Source organism: Podarcis filfolensis, assembly GCF_964270895.1.
Source record: "Podarcis filfolensis genome assembly, chromosome: 15".
Classification (NCBI taxonomy): domain Eukaryota; kingdom Metazoa; phylum Chordata; class Lepidosauria; order Squamata; family Lacertidae; genus Podarcis; species Podarcis filfolensis.
This window is the reverse complement of record NC_139618.1, coordinates 13,839,004-13,858,655: the sequence shown is the minus strand read 5'-3', so window position 1 is coordinate 13,858,655 and position 19,652 is coordinate 13,839,004. Positions and strand designations below refer to the sequence as shown.

At 45.9% G+C, this 19,652-nt stretch overlaps 1 protein-coding gene across 2 annotated transcripts; it reads left to right on the top strand.

Annotated features, from left to right (window-relative positions):
• The first annotated feature begins 1,575 nt into the window (after positions 1-1,575).
• UNC45B (unc-45 myosin chaperone B) lies at positions 1,576-18,950 on the top strand. Of its 2 annotated transcripts, none has more exons than XM_083588112.1 (20): positions 1,576-1,940; positions 2,944-3,105; positions 3,586-3,622; positions 3,901-4,076; positions 5,391-5,480; positions 6,181-6,348; positions 7,395-7,563; positions 7,904-8,074; positions 9,030-9,201; positions 10,144-10,444; positions 11,430-11,524; positions 12,452-12,593; positions 12,961-13,101; positions 14,052-14,179; positions 14,598-14,664; positions 14,883-14,996; positions 15,351-15,466; positions 16,355-16,472; positions 17,033-17,188; positions 18,215-18,950. In XM_083588112.1, exons 2-20 carry the CDS (start codon positions 2,944-2,946, stop codon positions 18,479-18,481), a joined length of 2,790 nt encoding a protein of 929 aa, XP_083444238.1. In that variant the 5' UTR covers positions 1,576-1,940; the 3' UTR covers positions 18,482-18,950. The 2 variants fall into 2 exon arrangements, with proteins under 2 accessions (XP_083444238.1, XP_083444239.1); XM_083588113.1 differs by having other exon boundaries at positions 1,721-1,973.
• The last annotated feature ends 702 nt before the right edge of the window (positions 18,951-19,652 follow it).

The window sequence follows — 19,652 nt, the reverse complement described above, 5'->3', positions numbered from 1 at the left end:
CCAGATGGTTGGACAGTGTTCTCGAAGCTACCAGCATGAGTTTGACCAAACTGCGGGAGGCAGTGGAAGACAGGAGTGCCTGGCGTGCTCTGGTCCATGGGGTCACGAAGAGTCAGACACAACTAAACGACTAAACAACAACAAGGTGCTACTGGAAGGATTTTTAAAATTTTGTTTTGCCTATTTATATTAGACTCTTAATAAGCTGCCGGGGAATGAGCCCAGCGGAACTACTTCGGAAGGTGCTGGACTGTCCTTTGCTGGGGGTTTTCAAACAGAGGCTGGGTGGCCGTATGTCAGGGATTATTTAGCGGCGATTCCTGCATTGGGGATCCCTTCCAACTCTAGGATTTTATGAATTAAATGGGACCTACAATATACCATTTCTTTCTTGAGTTTTCTTTCTTTTTTCCCCTTTCTTTGTTGCGTATAAAAGGTCCTCTCAGTCAGGCAATGGCATCAAGCATTTCAAAGATTTCTGAATAAAATAAAATAAAATAGGACATCCAGCCCAGCCTCAGCCCCAGAACAATAGATTTACACCTGGGGAAGGACCAGTAGAAGCAGAATATTTTGTTCATGTGATACTGGGTAGATGAGCAGAGGAAAAGGAGAACAAGACTCCGATGGCTGAACACAGGAGAGAATTTTGGCATGCGCATGTTCTCCCATCACATCATGACAAGCTGCGCCTACCAAAGTCCACCCATCCACCCACCTATTAAAGGTAAAACAAAGCCTTCTCCTTTGCTTTCAGTAGCCTTAAAGCAGGAGCATCCGAGGTGGTGCCTTTGAGATGTTGTTGGACTCCAACTCCCATCAGCCAGCATGGCCAGTGGTCAGGGGTGTTAGAGGGCACCATTGCTGGCTACACCTGCTGACTACATCTATAGTCAAGAAGCCAGCTCCACTTCTAAGAGAAGCAGTAAAACGTAATTGAGACATGACTTTAGAGTCGCCTCCAGCTGTTTTGAACTATACAACTCCCATCAGCTTCAGCCATGATGGGAGTGGTAGAACAAAACAGCTAGAGGGCACCTGGTTGGAGAAGACTGCTGCAGGGTTTCAGACATCCAACAGTTTCAGTTTCCAGCATTAACTCTGAAATCATTGTAGCTCATCCATCCTTTAGCCACCAATCAATTCTGTCATTCTGCAGGAATTTATTTGGTTCTCCAAATTTCACTTGTGTTTTTTTAAAAAACACTAAACATATTAAACAATCAATATTTGATCATAATGTTTTAAAACACAATTATATGGCTGCATGTACAGAATCCATAAAGAATGTCCTGTTTACAATTAATCAGCCCAGTCAATTCTTTTGCTTTTTGGCCAGTGTATCTGGAGTTTTCACCAAGCTATTTCCATTGTTTGGAATTTCTCCAAGCCCTAGGAGAAGGAACGTGATTTCTGAATGTAATCTCCACCGGCGGTGGGGTGGAGGCAGTTCTCGAAGGTACTGGAGGCATCCCGCAAGTTGCAGCTGCTCCTGAAACTCTTCTAGGACTCTGGAGTAAAAGCCATTTGTCCCAGAGTTTCAAATGTCTGACACTTCCTTAAATAGAATGGGAAGGAGGAGAGTACATTTCATGGGGTGGGGTGGGGGGAATCCAGGGGGGCTATTTGCATTTCTTTTTCGCTATTTAAAAGACCCACCTTCAGTCTTGCCCAAAATTGGTGCACATTTTGGACACACATTTCAGCAAATTGTTCAGACCCGTCCACTGTGCTCAGTTTAAAGCCAATCATTGTTTCAGGAAGTTAGACCTTCACCCCTGAGGTCTTTCGCACTGTGCTACAGTCCTGGATCTGTGACCATTTCATTGAGCTATATATATATACCTATCTATCTGAAGCCCAGGCAGGCATATCAGTCTACTTACACAAAGAGAGAAGTGCTTGCAGTTCATTGATCGAAGGGAAAACAGCCAATATTGGTGAGTAATCTCAGAGTTTGGAAACTTCAGAAGGTATGGAAATCTGGGTATTAAGCGGGTAGGAACTGAAATCAAATAGCAGATTGATGCTGGTGGTTGTGTTGAAAATCAACCTTGGGTTTTGTTTTCGTTGGGGATGGAATGTGAGATTGTGTCAGGCGATAGTGACATATCCCAGAGGCATATTGTGGCTGGCCAAATATAGCTGCTTACGGGAGAGTCTGCTGTGGGAAAGGAGATGGAAGGCAATGAAAAAGGAGCAAGCAAATTTTCTTGGCAACAGCTTTCAGAGACTTAAAGCCTACACATACACATAATACACACAAACACACGTACACATATACCGTATATTGATTGATTGGTTGGCTTTTGAGACTGTAGATGTAAAAAGTCAAGCAAAAGAAAAATTAAAAATCAAGCAAAATAATGATCAAGCAAAATAATCAAGCAAAAGAAAATTTACAAAACCATACCTGTAATCATTATAACTTTGATTGAGTGAAGTACATCAGCCACATGCGATGCCTCAGGGGGGAAAGGCAAGGAAGAAGGGGCTCAACAGAAGTGTATAAAATTATGCAGGGTGGGGAGAAAGTGGAGGATGACCCAAATGGTCAAGGGGATGGAATGACTCTTCTGTGAGGAAAGGCTGCAGTGTTTGCAATGTTTTAGTTTAGAGAAAAGCTGAGAAAGAAGTGACATGATGGACTACAAAATTACAAAATTATGAAAATGGATATAGAAATGTTTTTCTCCCTTTCTCACCTCTACATAAATAGACGATCAGGAGCAGGGTGTGTGTGTTGCAATTAGCCTACTACACAAAGGTTAAATTCCCACCTGTTGCTCCTCCCACTTTTGCCTCTGGCTCCACCCACCCAGGAGTTTGCCCAGAAAGGAATGCACCCTCCTGTTGATGGAGAGGGTCAGGCAGAGAGGTCTCGAGGGCCTATCCAGTCCTACATTCCTGTCCTAGACAGATACTGTTGGTTTCTTTTCCTAGATGGATAACGCTTCGCAGCTGAAAGAGGAGGGAAATAAGTATTTCCAAGGCAATGATTATGAGAATGCTATCAAAAGCTACACCAAAGCCCTCAAGGTCGCCAAAGATAAATCGCTTCAGGCGGTGTTGTTCCGAAACCGGGCAGCTTGTTTCCTGAAAAAGGTAAAACCAATGAGATTAAATGCCGGGTATGTTAACGGGTAGAGCATGAGACTCTTAATCTCAAGGTCATGGGTTCAAGCCCCACATTGGGGAAAAGATTCCTGCATTGCTAGGGGTTGGAGCTGATGACCATGTAGTCCCATCCAACTCTACAGTTCTAGGATTCTTGATGAGGAAATTCCCTATAAAATGGGAATCAATTAGGATAGGCATTCAAATCTAATACAAGAAAAAAGAGATGTTGTTATGCATCAGTGCAGTAGTCCAACAATTGTTGAACTTCAGATGTCAATGGGAAGTCATTTTATGAAGTTGTGAGTGAGTTGTGTAGATACTGATTATTGAACAAGTTGACTTGCTTTTGCAGTAGTCAACCTTGAAAAGGTTTTTGCGGCAGGGGGTGGGGAAGAGAATTTGGCTGAGATCAAAGCCAGCCGTCTCAGTCACTGATTCCAGCCATTTTTCTCCCCAAATTCTTAGGACAACTATGCCCAGGCGGCATCAGACGCATCCAGAGGTAGGTCAAACGATGGCTCTGTCATTTCAAATTTACCTCCACAAACCCAAACCTTTTTTAAAAAAAGTACACAGATGGGACAGTCCCTGTTTGCATACTTGCAATCTGAATGACGTAGCATAAAAGGAAAAAGGGATGAGAAAGAGAAAAAACAATCGAACTTCAGCATTCAAAAGGAGCTGGTCTTTCAGCAGAGCCATATGGAGTGGGCCAAATGCTTCAGGCAGATGGAATAGCTGCTGCAAGGTGACAGTTGTCATTTGCTAATTCCCCACTAGCTATCGACATCAATGCTTCAGATATTAAGGCCTTATACCGACGTAGCCAAGCTCTGGAGAAGCTGGGCAAGCTGGATCAGGCCTTCAAAGATATCCAGAGGTGTGCCACTATTGAGCCCCGGAATAAAAACTTCCAAGAGACTCTCCGTCGTCTAGGAGCCTCTATCCAGGAGAAGGTAAGCACAGAGTAAGGTTGGCACACTGGTCAATTGACTGGTCAGAGACTGTCACCCAACTGCCTGTTTTTTGACCATGGTCAGCTAATGTCAAATGTTCCAAGAATGCCACTATATGGATGGCAGCTAACTTTTTTAAGAAGAAGAAAAGGTCACAATGATAGCATTTATTATTTCCTGGACCCCTGGCTCTAGAATGTGGAGTGTCATTTGCAATCTTGTGCAGATGCAGGAAGAGAACAGCATGATTCTTTTTCCACCTTGAGTTTCTGATGCTGCTCGTCAGTGAAAACTGTGACCACATTCACACCATACATATAAAGCACCATAATAGCACTTTGCACAGTCACGGCCTCCCCCAAAGAATTCTGGGAACTGTAGTTTGTTAAGGGGTGCTAGAGAGTTGTTATTCCTCTCCCAGAGCTACAACTCCCAGAGTGCTTTAACAGTCAATCCTGCTTCATGGGTAACTCTGGGAACTGTAGCTCTGGGAGGGGAACAGGCAGTCTGTTAACAGCTCTCAGCACCCTTAATGAACTACATTCCCCATGTTGCTTTGGGGGAAGCCATGTCTGTTTAAAGTAGAACGATGCCACATTAACTATACAGTGGTGCCCCGCAAGACGAATGCCTCGCAAAACGAAAAACGCGCAAGACGAAAGGGTTTTTCGGTTTTTGCGTTGCTTCGCTAGACGATTTTCCCTATGGGCTTGCTTCGCAAGACGAAAACGTCTTGCGAGTTTGTTCGCTTTTTTCTTAAAGCCGCTTGAAGAGGCGCAGTTGCGACGGACCATGCTTCACAAGACGAAAAACATCGCAAGACGAAAAGACTCGCGGAACGAATTAATTTCGTCTTGCGAGGCACCACTGTATAGTTCAGTTCTGCTGAATCAAGTTGCTCACTTAGAGCTCTCCATGGTCCTGAATTCCTGATCTGCCATATTTTGTGGGTGCTGAAGTGTCCTCTCTCACAGCTACAATTTCCAGAGTTCCCTGTAAAGAGGGATAGATTGTTAACTTCCCTGGGAACTATAGCACTGGGAGGGGGACTAGGGAGGTTTCCTAGCAACTCACAGCACCCTTAACATACTACAGTTCCCAGGATACTTTGGGGGAGAAGCCATGACTCCCCCAAGTGGTATCATAGTGCTTTCAATGAATCGTGTGAATGTGGCCTGTGACAGTGGGGGTGGGGGTATGGCTAGGGAGGGTGGGGAGTCCCAAGGGCCAGAGAAAGCACACCCTTGGGCCTGAGGTTGCCCACTACTTGCTCTAGTCTAACTCATATCTTGTTTCCCAACTGACCTGGTGCAGCTGCGTGTCCAGTTCTCTACCGATGCCCGGGTCCAGCAAATGTTTGAGATCCTGCTAGATGAGAAGAGTGAGAAAGAGAAGCGAGAGAAGGTGAGGATTGATTGATTAACAACCCAAAAGTGTGGCAGCAGAGTATTGCATCGTACCATATAAAAAGCAAACAAACAGTAGACAACAAGAGAAAGAAATGGTGACATGCCAATATAAAAAGCAATACATCCATATTTCCTGAGCGGGCATGAATGATGAATGTTGAGCATCTGTGTCTAAAGCAAAGGAAATAAAAATCCCACCAGTGTTACGGATCCTCCACCACCCTGGAAACATGCAGCTTATGTGTGACTTCCCCGCCTCCTTGCAATAGCAAAATTCCATAAATTCCTTTATAATAAACAAGATTTCTGTCCTGGCTTCCAGTTATTGAAGAACAAGAACTCAGAAGAGGATTCTTCCCAAAGGCTTTCATGCTTAAATCAGTGTGATACATATGCAGAAACACTGGTCAAACCTATTATTTATTTCATAAAATTTATACACTGCTTCATTGCAAAAAAAAAAAGCCCTCAAAGCAGTTTTTTTTTAAAGATAAAACAATAAAATCATCAATAGGAAAAATTAGCAACAATAATTTAAGATCTTCAAAAAGTTAAATTAACAATAAACTAAAAGCAGATTAAAACCATCATCAATTTTCTAAATATCTGGGTAGGTTTACCTAAACAAATATATATCTTTTGGAATTTATATAGCCATTCAATTATGTCAATTGCCATTTCTTTTTAAAAACCAGGCTGCAAACAATCTCATTGTCCTTGGCCGGGAGGAAGCGGGTGCAGAGAGGATATTCCAGAACAATGGCCTGAACCTGCTACTGAGGCTGATAGACACAAAAAACCCAGAGCTAGTCCTTGCAGCGATAAGGACCCTTTCAGGAATGTGCACAGACCATAAGGCAAGGGTAAGTGTTATCTGAGGTTGCCTGGTTCACACATCACCCTCTGCTCTACACCCTCCCCCTGGTCCCAGACCCACTGGTGACCAAATCCTAACTTTATGTTCTTTGTATCATGCCTTTCTCTCAGCACAGGCATAAATTAAGACAGATACAACTAAAGTACACTCTATCTATCTATCTATCTATCTATCTGCATGCAATTAAATAAGTAACCATATTAAAACTGCAGAGAGAACACTTAAAAACATTTAAAAGGACAAATACTAACTGCTGAAAGAAAAGTACAACACTCAGAAGACACTACCAGAACAGTCAGTGAGTGGCCAATGCTCTGTTGGAAGGGGGGGGGAGCATTTGCTTGTCAGCAAAAGAAACTCATAGAGGGGTCCAGGCAAGCCTCCCATGGAAGAGAGCTCCACAATCTGGGAGCAGCCACAGGGAAGGCCTTCTCCTTTCCCACCCTCCCAAGGGACACTGGTGGTTCTGTGGTCTTAACCACTGAGCCTCTTGGGTTTGCCAGTCAGAAGGTTGATGGTTCAAATACCCATGGGTGAGCTCCCGTTGCTCTGTCCCAGCTCCTGCCAACCTAGCAGTTTGAAAGCACGCCAGTGCAAGTAGATAAATAGGTACAGCTGTGGTAAGAAGGTAAACAGCATTTCCATACACACTGATTTCTGTCACAGTGTTCTGCTGCCTTGGAAGCAGTTTAGTCATGCTGGCCACATGACCCGAAAAGCTGTCTATGGACAAACACCGGCTCCCTCGGCCTGAAAGCGAGATGAGTGCCGCAACCCCATAGTCGCCTTTGACTGCACTTAACTGTCCAGGAGTCCTTTACCTTTACCTTTCCCCACTCTCCCACAGGATGGACCAATGGTCTGTCTTGATGCAAGGCATTTTCCTGAGGCCCCGTGTTCCTGTGAATTTGTCTAGTCCTCTTTTTAAGCCACCCAGGTTAGTGGCTGCCACTGCCTCCTGTGGGAACGAGTTTCATAGTTTTAACACTGGCAGGTAACTCAGACAAAATCAATCTCTCGTTCGCTGGACAGGCAACAGCCATCCTTCACATGCTGGGAATTGACAATATCTGCCTGTGGATGTCCACCAACCATGAAGAGATCTCGCTGGCTGTCTCCAACCTCCTGCAGGCCATCATTGACTCGCTAACTGGGGAAGGCAAGAAGGAAGAGCATGGAAAAGAGGATGCCTTAGTGCTGGGTAATTATTGGTAACTTTGCTAAAAGGTGCATTGATAAGTGCTGATCTGAACATTAAAGATTTTGGAGGAAACCATGCTCTGAGTTTGAGCTCTTCATCCATCCGAAGGGCATCAGGAAGGCTGATATGAATGAAAGTCAGTCCCTGTGCATATTATTTATTTACAAAAATATTTATGCCATTAAAATAATCAAAGAGGTTTACAGCCTTGAGGTTACCAACAAATGGACTACAGTGGCCAGGCTGTCCCTGTTCAGAAATGAATGGATATTAACAGCTACACCAATCACTTTCCAGAAATGACTGTGCTTTGCCCAACTTTCTTTTTTTTTTTGCACAGACACAAAGAAGGACCTGAAGGCAGTCACAATGCGCCTCCTGGACATGCTCCCCAATAAAAAGGTGTCTGGACAAGGCCGAGACCGTGCTCTCAATTTGCTCAATAAGAACATACCAAGGAAGGACCTGAGGATCCATGACAACAGCAGGACCCTGTTTGTCATTGACAACGGTAAGCCCAGCGCCAATATCCTCTTTTCCTGCTGGTCCAGATCTGACAACAGGTAGAGAGAGGCAGTGTGGCACAATAGTTAGAGTGTTGGACTATGACCTGGGAGACCAGGGTTTGAATCCCCACTCAGCCAGGAAGCTCCCTGGTGGACCTAGGGCTGGTCACTTCACTCACTGTCTCTCAAACTCACTGTCCCACAAAGTTGTTGTGGGGATTAAATAGGAAGAAGGAGAACCACAAACACCACCTTGAGCTCCTTGGAAGAAAGGAGGCTTCGGCCCAATATACCTGAAGGGGTGTCTTCACCCCCATTGTTCAGCCCAGATACTGAGGTCCAGTGCCAAGGGACTTCTGGCAGTTCCCTCACTGCAAGAAGTGAGGTTACAGGGAACCAGACTGAGGGCCTTCTCAGTAGTGGCACCCACACTGTAGAATGCCCTCCAGCCAGATGTCAAGGAAATAAACAACCCTCTGACTTTTAGAATACATTTGAAGGCAGCCCTGTTTAGGAAAGTTTTTAGTGTTTGATGTTTTATTGTGTTTTTAATATTCTGTTGGGAGCTGCCCAGAGTGGCTGGGGAAACCCTTCCAGATGGGCAGGGTATAAATAATAAATTGTTGTTGTTGTTTAGAACTAGAAGCCACAGAGCTATATCTGATTCCCATAAGGGGATCTCTTAGATGCCAACTTCAGAGGAAGATACGAAGCTGCCTTATAGAGAGCCAGACCATTGCTCCCTCTAGCCCAGTGTTGTCTACACAGGCTGGCAGAAGCTCCTCAGGGGTTCAGGCAGGGGAATTCTCAGCTCTGCTTGGAGATGTTATTGGGGATTGAACCTAGGGCCTTCTGCATGCAGAGCACATGCTCAATTGCTGAGCCCTGTCCAAGGTTGCATCTCTGCATTTGAGTGTAAACTGACCCTGTGTTCGCTCCCTCCCCCTGTTCTGCTCCCAGGTCTCAAGAAGATCCTGAAAGTTGCTGGCCAGATCCCTGACATGCCAAACTGCCTCCCTTTGACCGAGAACACCCAGCTGACAGCTTCGGTGCTCCTGAACAAGCTGTATGACGATTTGCGGTGTGACCCAGAGAGGGATAACTTCAGGCTGCTCTGCGAAGAGTACATCCAGTGAGTAAGGGGGCTGTGTGTCCTGCTTTACAAAGGACAGGACTACTCTACTTGAAGGCATTTGAAGAGCTGCCCATTTCAAGTCTGGTTTAAAGATAACTCCAAGAAGGGAGGGCAGTTCAGCTGGGGAGGAGGGAGGCTTGAAGTCGACCAACCACAGTGAGCACCTACACAGACCCACCTGGTCACAGGAAGAATGTAAGAACATAAGAAGGGCCTGCTGGATCAGGCCAATGGCCCATCCAGTCCAGCATCTTGTTCTCAGAGTGGCCAACGAAAGGGAAACCCACAAGCAGGACCTGAGAATAAGAGCACTCTTTCCTCCTGTAGTCTCCAGGGACTGGTATTCAGAAACATTGCTGCCTCCAACTGTGGGGGCAGAGCATAGCCATTGTGGCTAATAGCCATTGATAGCCCTCTCCTCCACAAGTTTGCCCAATCCCCTTTTAAAACCATCCAGGTTGGTGTCCATTCTTGTCTCCTGTGGCAGGGAGTTCCATAGTTTAACTATGCACTGTGTGGAGAAGTCATTCATTTTACCTGTCCCCAAAAATCCCAACATTCCACTTCATTGGATGACCGTGAGGTCTACCATTAAGAGAGGGAGAATAACTTCTCTGTGCCACATGTCATTTTATAGTCTCCCTCCACCAGGGTGAGATGCAGGGCTTTTTTTCAGCCAGAGCTCACTGGAGCTCAGCTCCAGCCCCTCTCAGGCAGGTGAGTGCCCTTGCCATTCTAAGAGAACAAGGGAGGTGTTCATGGTGAGCTCTGGCACCTCTTTTTCTAGAAAAAAAAGTACCGGTGAAATGGATTGTATTTCTAATTAAATCATGGGTGGATATCCTGAGTTTCCCCAAACCCCAATGGGCCATTTTGATGGGTAGGTGGGGACACCGTGCCTTCCACTTCCTTCCTTCCTCTGCTTTTCCATGTTTCTAGGAGCAAAATTGACCCCCAGGACATGGACAAGACTCTACACGCCATCCAGACAGTGTCTGGGGTCCTGCAGGGGCCTTTTGATTTGGGGAACAAACTGCTGGGCATGAAAGGGGTCATGGAGATGATGGTGGCTCTCTGCGGCTCCGAGCGAGAGATCGATCAGCTGGTGGCCGTGGAAGCCCTGATCCACGCTTCGACCAAGTTGAGCCGAGCCACCTTCATCATCACCAACGGGATCAGCCTGCTGAAGGAAATCTACAAGAAGACTCAGAATGAGAAGATCAAGATCAGAGCTCTGGTGGTCAGTTCTCCTGGCTCAGGGGTGGGTGGGGAACAGTGGGGAACCCTGTTCCCCTCAGTCACTGGGGCAACCTTGCCTCTCCTGCAAAGATGGAATGCCACGCGTGAGATGGCTGATTATCCTCAGTGCAGGAAGGCTTTTCCTATGGCAAGGTTTAATGTTCTCCCTTCTAATGTTATTAGATGACAGATACAACAAAACCCCAATGAACGGCAGTTGCTGCCCTTGTAGCAATGCTGAGGTGAAGTCCATCATGCATGTCCTTCCCTGATGCAGTTTCAATCAAGGGACTAGGAAAGACTTAATACACCCCATTATGCAGCCCCTCCCTGGCTGCTCTTATGATCACTTTGCTATAGGTTCCCATAAACCAATCACAGAGCAAATGGCAACATTTTTTAATACGGCCTTCGTAGAATTGTAGAGCTGGAAGAGACCATGAGGGTCATCTGGTCCAACTTCCTGCAATGTAGAAATCCTTTTGCCCAACATAGGGCTCAAACCCACGACCCTAAGATGAAGATTCTCATGCTCTACCAACTGAACTATCCTAGTACCACTTGTGAGTTAGACCACATGATTTCTGTCGGTTTATGTTGCAAACCACCCTGTGATCTTTGGATGAAGAGTGGTACAACAACAACATCCTATTTAGGATTGTAATTCTGTGTTTTAGTTGTATTAAGGTGTGCTAATGTTGTTGTCAATCGTTATAAAATAGTTACAGAATGTTGACTAAAAGGAAGAGATAATGATGGGCGAGGTACCTTTTTGGGGGAAGGTGTGTAGGATCTGTGCCAACCCTCCACCTTGCAGCCAGGAAGCCTACAAAACCTAAAGCCGAACGATTTGAGCTGTAGGTGGAGGCCTACATTTTGAAGTACATGCACAGCAGAGTTTCATTTTTAAAAGGGGGTGGGTGGGTGGGTGTGGCTATGCCAGTGCAATACTGAGCCCACCAATACCTCCTTGATTCTCTTCCCAGGGCCTTTGCAAGCTGGGCTCCGCCGGGGGCACAGACTATGGCCTGCGACAGTTTGCCGAAGGGTCAACAGAGAAGCTGGCTAGGCAGTGCCGGAAGTAAGTGGCAGAAGACCGACTTTGGGGACGAGGGGTAGAGGAGTTGGGAGAGCAGATTCCACAACAGATGCTGCCTCTCTCGGTCTCTAAAGTTTGCATGCCAGCCTAATTGCTAGCTCCTCCCAGTCACTTTCTGGAAGCATATTCTTCAAACATCCCAGCAAGACTCTTAGGTCCATGTGGTGTGTAATATCCTAGCATTTCTGTAACAAAATCACGTCTTCCATTCTCTGGTAACTTCCAGATTGAATTGCTGCAGTGCGTTCCACATGGGGCTGCCCTTGAAGATTATTCGGAAACTTCACTCGGTCCAAAATACAGCTGCCAGATTACTGGCTGGGGTTCCATTTAAATCTGATATAAACCCTGTTTTGAAACAGCTTCAATGGTATTGGTGTTTAAAGCCCTAAATGACTCAGGCCCCAAATGTCTAAAAGACCACATTCTTTCCTACAGACCCTTTCAGGTGCTGAGATCAGCAAAGTAGGCCCTCTTGGTAGTTCCTCCACCCTTAGAGAGCTGTGGGGGCTGGCCTGGGAGAGAGCCTTCTCTGTGGTCGCCCCTAAGCTATGGAACTCCCTCCTCACAGAGATGCATTTGGCACCTTCATTGCACAGCTTCTGGAGAATGCTGAATGTGCACCTCTTTACCCTGGCCTTTGGCACTGAGGTGTATGGTTTTAGGACCCACCTTATTTTAATGATCGCAGGTTGTTTTAAATTGTTTTTAATATTGTATTTTAATGCTGTAACCCGCCCTAGGATGAAAGAGAGAGAGAGAGAGAGAGAATGGCAACAATAATACTGTTTTGCAAATAATCTGGATATTTAAAGAGTCCAAGGACATCAGCTTAAAATCTGTTCTCCTCCAATATCTTCTCCAACATTTGCCTTACTGAGCCTCATCTTCCTTGCCTCGTTCCTTCAGATGGCTGTGCAACCCCGCCATTGACACCCGCACAAGGAAGTGGGCTATAGAAGGTCTTGCTTACTTGACCCTGGATGCCGACGTGAAGGATGACTTTGTGGAGGATGAGCCAGCCATGCAAGCCATGTTTGAATTAGCCAAGGTAGGCTGTATCACACATGCGCTTGCGTGAATGCCACATACATGCAGATCGTTGCGGCCCTAATTGCCCACTGCTGTAGTTTTCCACCATTATTTTCACAAAATAATGTCCCAGGTGGCTCAACTGAACAAATATAAATCATAAGCATAATGGAAATAGACATAATCACAATTCTTTGATATGCAGAACTGGCACTGTTAATAGGTGCCACATAAACCCTTTCCACATTTGTAAAAACTCAATCTTTTAGATATGCAACCCTTGGACTGGACAAAGGTCTCCCTTGCTTTCAAAGTCTCTCTCACTTTAAATACCTGATTTTATCTTCTTCTTTTTTTAAAAAAAACTTTGATTTTGCGTTTTACAGACAAGCGACAAAACCATTTTGTACTCAGTGGCCACCGTCTTGGTGAACTGCACCAACAGCTACGATGTCAAGGAAATTATCCCGGAACTCGTGCAATTGGCCAAGTTTTCCAAGCAGCATGTTCCTGAGGAACACCCAAAGGTAGCCGGCCGGTCATCCTTGGCAACACCAAATGCTGTTAATAACTAGCAGGAAAGAACTCTGCCCTAGCAATGGGAGAGAATTTTTATTCAGTTTGCGCTGGAAAAGCAAACCTGCCTATTTCGCACTTTACAAAACAGTACCAGAACTGATGCAAAGCTGTGCTCCAAAATTCTCACCACCTTTTTCCATTGCTGTTCTCCAATAAAGTATTATGTACAAAAAGGCAGTTAACATATAATTTAAAACAGTTGAAAGCACAAAAACAAATATATTAAAAACCTATTAGTGAAAATAACATACAAAATGAATGTATGTAATTTCATTCTTTTTTACCTCATTATAAACATCTGGCTAATGTGTTTGTGCTTCTTAACTGGGTCCTTTAATGCTGTTCACTGACCATAATAATAAATATTGAACCTGGTTTGGAAAAGCATTATATTAGGGGGAAAGCTTTGCAAAAATGTGTGCATTATGGATATAGATATTAGGCAAAAGTGCAGACAAATGTGTATATCCAGGAGAAACTCGCATTAAAATCATGATTAATTTTCATGAGGGCTTGTTAAAAAAAAAATCGCAACCTGATGTAGAAATATCAGGAACTGAAGAGTGGGAAAATGGGAAACTGAAATATATTTATTTATTACATTTATATACCACCTTTTCCACCAAGGCACTCAGTGAAGTGTACGTGGTTTTCCTCCTCACTATTTTATCCTCACAACAACCCTGTGAGGTAGGTTGGGCTGAGAGACGACTCGCCTTTAAGGTCATACCCAGTGTGAGTGAGGATTTGAACCCTGGTTCTCCCAAGGCCCTAGTGCAACATGCTAACCACAATACCACACCAGAAATTGACAGATCCACCCATCCCTACTCCTCCACAGAGTGGCAGGGACCAAGATTAAAGTTGGGCTTCACCACGACTCCTTACTCTCCCGCAGGACAAGAAGGATTTTGTCTCAAAGCGGGTCAAACGGTTGGTTGCTGCCGGAGTCACCTCCTCCCTGGTCTGCATGGTGAAAGCGGACAGCGCCATTTTGACCGATCAGACCAAAGAGCTCTTAGCCAGGTAAGCTGCCTCGCTTCTGCCTTTTCAGAATTCTCAGGCAATAGCAGGATGCAACAGGAAAGTCATTTTAGGAAAGCCTGAAATGCCAGTGCAGGATACAAGGGTGAGCAGTGTACCCTCACAGACTCTAGATTCCAGAGAAGCGTCCAACAAAGTCTTGTGTCTGTTTCTGCCCTGAATGATGTTCACACGCTGAATCGGTACTTCAGGGTGAAAGCTGAAGATGTTGCTGTTAATAGCGAGGGTTGGAGGGGGGTGCCATTCATTATATGGCCAAAATGGCACCACCCAGGAATCCCCAGGAATGTTTCAGACAAACAATCAGCCCCTGCCAGCACAGAGACAGACCATTGCTTTTGGGACGTAATCAACAACAACAGGGGACACTTATCCCAAACGTATGTTTCTCTTCCAACAGAGTTTTTCTTGCTTTGTGTGAAGATGCCAAGGACCGTGGTACCATCGTTGCTCAAGGGGGTGGAAAGGTAATTCTTTCAGCTTCCTATTTCAGATGCTCCTATTTAGGAATACTTTGTGCAATTAATCTGGGGACGTGGGTGGGTGGGTGGGTGGTGGTGGGGCTTTTTTCTCCCCCCCTTTTTTTGCATAATGTGCAAATAAGAATTTAGGGTAGAACGCTCAGCCAACAGGGACATTCAACTGTGAGCTTACCTGGCGTCATCACCTAATTTGTTGTTCTTAGGCCCTGATCCCATTGGCTTTGGAAGGCACAGAAGTTGGCAAAATCAAAGCGTCACACGCCCTGGCCAAGATCGCAGCCATCTCCAATCCAGACATTGCGTTCCCTGGGGAGAGGGTGAGTCAATCCATGGCATATTTGGAACATGGTTATGTTTGTGTGAACAGAGCAGAGTCCAGCAACTGGAGAGCACAAGGAGCACATTTATTACTTTAAAACAAGGAGAGGGCAACTTTTATCAGCCCAAAAGCAACATTCCCTTTCTGGACAACCTTCTCGGGGCCGAATGCCAGTGGTGGTTGGGGGCTGGAGGCAAAAGTGAGCAGAGCAAGGACTGCACATTTCCCCTTTGTGCAGGAGGCCTTTTCTTCAGAAAGGCGTCTGCTCTGTTGTTGGGTGTGGCAGGGTCTGAATGGCCACAGGGCTCCAGGGTGCCCCAGGGTGACATCCATTTGCCTGCCTCTCCCACAGGTGTATGAAGTCGTGCGTCCTCTGGTCAGTTTGCTGAACACCGAGCGGGATGGGCTACAGAACTACGAGGCTCTTCTGGGTCTCACCAACTTTTCAGGGAGGAGCGACAAGCTCAGGTGATTTACAGCAGCCATTTTGTTCCCCTGGGGGATTCATGGCCTCCTGCTATTGGTAGACAGCCTGATGTGGCCAAGATAGGGATCTATGTTTCTCATGTAAGAAAGGACTTATTCCCGCAGCGCATTGTTAAACTATGAAACTCACTCCCACGGGAGGAACGCCCATCAATGGCCCCAGAAAAAACGGGACACCCCATTTTTCCTTACGAGACGACAGCAGCCAAAATGATTATTGCAATCTCACGCTGCACTTTTGGGGGGCATGGTGCCCCAAACACACTTTTTTAGCCCTGTGCCCCCCCCGCACGCTTTTTAGGGGGCTGCAATCTCGCACAGGTCACATGACTCGTGTGGGAGTTTGGCTCTGCAAGATGGCGCCTTGGTTTTGGGCCTCTTCATATTGGAAGGTATGAGGAGTCATGTGGGCAGAAGCGATGTTGCAGGTCAGCTGGAATCAAATGTCACAAAGAAGCCAATGGGATTCCTCCTGGTGCTTCATAAGCTGCAGACCACAACCAGGCCTAAGAGTGGCCTGCCTGTTAGGTGGAAACCAGGGATGCTAACTTGAATAAGATATTGTGGGGGCCCAGGTAAGTCCTGCCCCGCATAACTGATCACATGATGCATTGCGCACACACCACTTGAATGGGAATGCCCATCAACTTTGTGGGGGCCCAGCCCCCTCAAATACTGTATTGTGGGGGCCGAAACCCTCATTGCCCCTCGGAGTTGGCTCCTAAATTGGAGACCAAATTTCACTCAGACTCCCTGCCCCAAGGTTGCCTGCAGGATTCCACCCTGAGGGGTGCAGAATTTTACTGCATCTTGCAATTCACATGCTAGTGTGTGCTCTGCAATTTCACACGCACACTTTGCTTCTTTCAGACAAAAGATCATCAAAGAGAAAGCCCTGCCTGACATTGAGAACTACATGTTTGAAAACCACGATCAGCTTCGGCAGGCAGCCACAGAGTGCATGTGCAACCTCGTGGTGAACAAAGAGGTAAAATAGCCCTTGTTATTCAACGGAGGGCAACCTGTAGCCCGATTTGGCCTGCCATGGGTTCCAATTTGGCCCACAAGGCTATAGGTCCCCAAATACTGTCCCTTTTTGTTGTGGTTAAAAGGTAAAGGTAAAGGGACCCCGGACCATTAGGTCCAGTCGTGACCGACTCTGGGGTTGCGGCGCTCATCTCGCTTTATTGGCCAAGGGAGCCGGCATACAGCTTCCGGGTCATGTGGCCAGCATGAGTAAGCCGCTTCTGGCGAACCAGAGCAGCGCACAGAAACGCCGTTTACCTTCCCGCCGTTTACCTTCCTGCCTATTTATCTACTTGCACTTTGACGTGCTTTCAAACTGCTAGGTTGGCAGGAGCAGGGACCGAGCAACGGGAGCTCACCCCGTCGCGGGGATTCGAACCACCGACCTTCTGATCGGCAAGTCCTAGGCTGTGTGGTTTAACCCACAGCGCCACCCGCATCCCTTTTTTGTTGTGGTGGTGGTTAGGGGATGAATTAATCCAGATCTCTCTCATTTCCCCCCACCTCTGCCCCCTGCACCAGGTTCAAGAGAGATTCATAGCAGATGGGAATGACCGACTGAAACTGCTCGTGTTGCTGTGTGGTGAGGACGACGACAAAGTCCAGAACGCCGCAGCAGGAGCCCTAGCTATGCTCACGGCTGCCCACAAGAGACTCTGCCATAAGCTGACCGAAGTGGTAAGGGTCTCATTGCCCTTGAGCATAAAGTGTGTGTTGAAAGTTGCATCTGTATGAGGAAAGTTTGCAGTGCTGGGTACCTTGTAATATAGAGAAGAGGCGAGTAAGAGGTAACATGATATAAGTTTATAAAACAATTCATGGCATGGAGAAATTAGATAGAGAAATTTTTTTCTCCCTCTCTTATAACACTAGAACTCATGTGCTACCAATGAAGCTGATTATGGGAAGATTCAGGACAGAGAAAAGAAAGTTTGTCATGCATTGGAGAAACTATGGAACTCCCTCCTGCAGGAGGCAGTGATGGCCACCAACTTGGATGGCTTTAAAAGAGGACTGGACAAATTCATGGAGGAGAGGGCTATCGATGGCTCAGCTCTGTCGCAACAGTCAGAGGCACCAATGCTTCAGAATGCCAGTTGCTGGAAACTGCAAGAGAGCAGGATGCTTGACTAGATGGGCCACTGGCCTGATCCAGCAGGCTCTTGGTTTTATATGATGGCTAAAATAGAATCTTGAGGTTGTTTGGAGCTTCTGTGCCTTTAATTGAAGCTTCCTCTTGGTAGCTTCTGTCTCTAATTCTGTCCCCTTCAGTGTCTATAAATTGTTGCTTCATTAACAGTTGATGTTCACCACTGCTGGGGTTCTGAGGAGCTTTCCTCAGCAGTTTTCTCGTTTTCTTTTCTTCCTTTTCTATTCTGTGATTTTTTAAAAATAATAATAATATGAAGAAATTAGTAACGAAACCCCTCTTGTTGTGCAGGAAATGCCTGAGCTAATTCAGAAATAATTCACCACTAATTTAGCCCTGAAAAGGAAGCAATTAGAGAAAAAAAACTTGGTGCCTCATAACAACTCAGCAGCCTTAACAAACTACAATACCCAAGATACTTGGGAGGAAGTCATGCTTGTTAAAGTGGTACAAGGGTGTTTTACTTGTATGGTGTGGACTAGCACCTTGAACAGTTCTGTGCAGTTACACATTTCAAAGATGTGCAAGTAACCTAGCAAATCTTATTCCTGCAGACAACCCAGTGGCTGGAGATTCTGCAGAGACTCTGCCTCCACGACAAGCTCAACGTACAGCACCGTGGGCTCGTGATTGTTTACAACTTAATCCACGCAGACCAAGAGCTGGCTAAGAAACTAGTGGAAAGTGAGATGCTGGAAATCCTGACCATTGTTGGGAAGCAGGCTGATGACCCCCAGAGGCAGCATGTCCTAAAGGTGGCTCGGGAATGCCTTGTGAAGTTCATGGACTATGGAATGATCAAACCTATGTCTCCATCATAAGGACAGAGGAAATCTAAGATCTAAAAAGAATGAGGACTAGAGGAGTGGCAAGGAAGTGATCCGACATGTAAAGAACTTATATTGGAAAACTGAAGCATTATTTCCAAAGCTCTGACACAATGCAAATGTTTTTGCCCACAGAAATAGCCCTCAGATCTGTTTCTTCAAGGGGAATCACAATTTGTTTCTGGCTAGCAAACCTCCTTTCCAAAGCAACTTCCTGTTAAAGTTTTGGAGCGTCAGAAAACAACCTGCAATGTTTGAAATAACAACAAAAAAACCCCCACCCTTTTGTTTTAGAGGTTCCTGATGTAGTTTTTATAATTATATTATTCTCACTGTCTTTTGAACGATTTGACTTGTTGGAAACTCTAATAACGCTTAACATAGACTCCTCGCTAGAGAAATTCATGTGATGGTTCTTGTTATAATGTGGTGATTCACTAATAAAATAGTTGGTGCAGAAAAATTGCACATTGTGCAGCTTCCTTAAAATGACAAATAGCATAATAGTGAATGGTTTGGGTAATATTGTGACATGCCACCCCAATCTCCAAACTGTTAAGAGGTTCCAGGCCCTTACTCATGGTTTCGTGACCTTGGAATACCGTATTGCCCCAAATATAAGCCGCATCCAGAAATAAGCCGCACCTCTAAAATTCAAGGCTTACTTGCGGGTATGGCCAGCATCCTGGCACTACCGCTCTGAACGGGGAACAGGAGCAGCTGGTGCCAGCTTGGGGAGGTAGTGCCAGGAGTGCCAGGAAGCAGTAGTACCAGGAGGCAAGCGTGCAGTGTTTGGTTCCGAATATAAGCTGTGGATACAGAGTAAACATTTCACGGGGCCTCTTTTAAAAGACTCACCCTGTATATGTGTGTGTAAATAAACCATCTATCATAAAGACACCATAGTCTCTGCTGTACCTCATTTTGAAGGAAACACAAACCCTGGGTACCCCTGGAATCTCTCATCACTCAAGAGATTAGGGTGTCATGCAACAGTATGGCTGTTACGAACCACTGGGGGGTGGTAAACAGCAGTACAGGCAACGACCATTTTAGGCACGTCCAAATGATGTGCGATTGCCTGTGGTGATGTCACCCCCCTCAGGGATGACACCCAGAGCGAACTGCCCCCACCACACACCCCTTTCTCCGCCAGTGAGCAGTG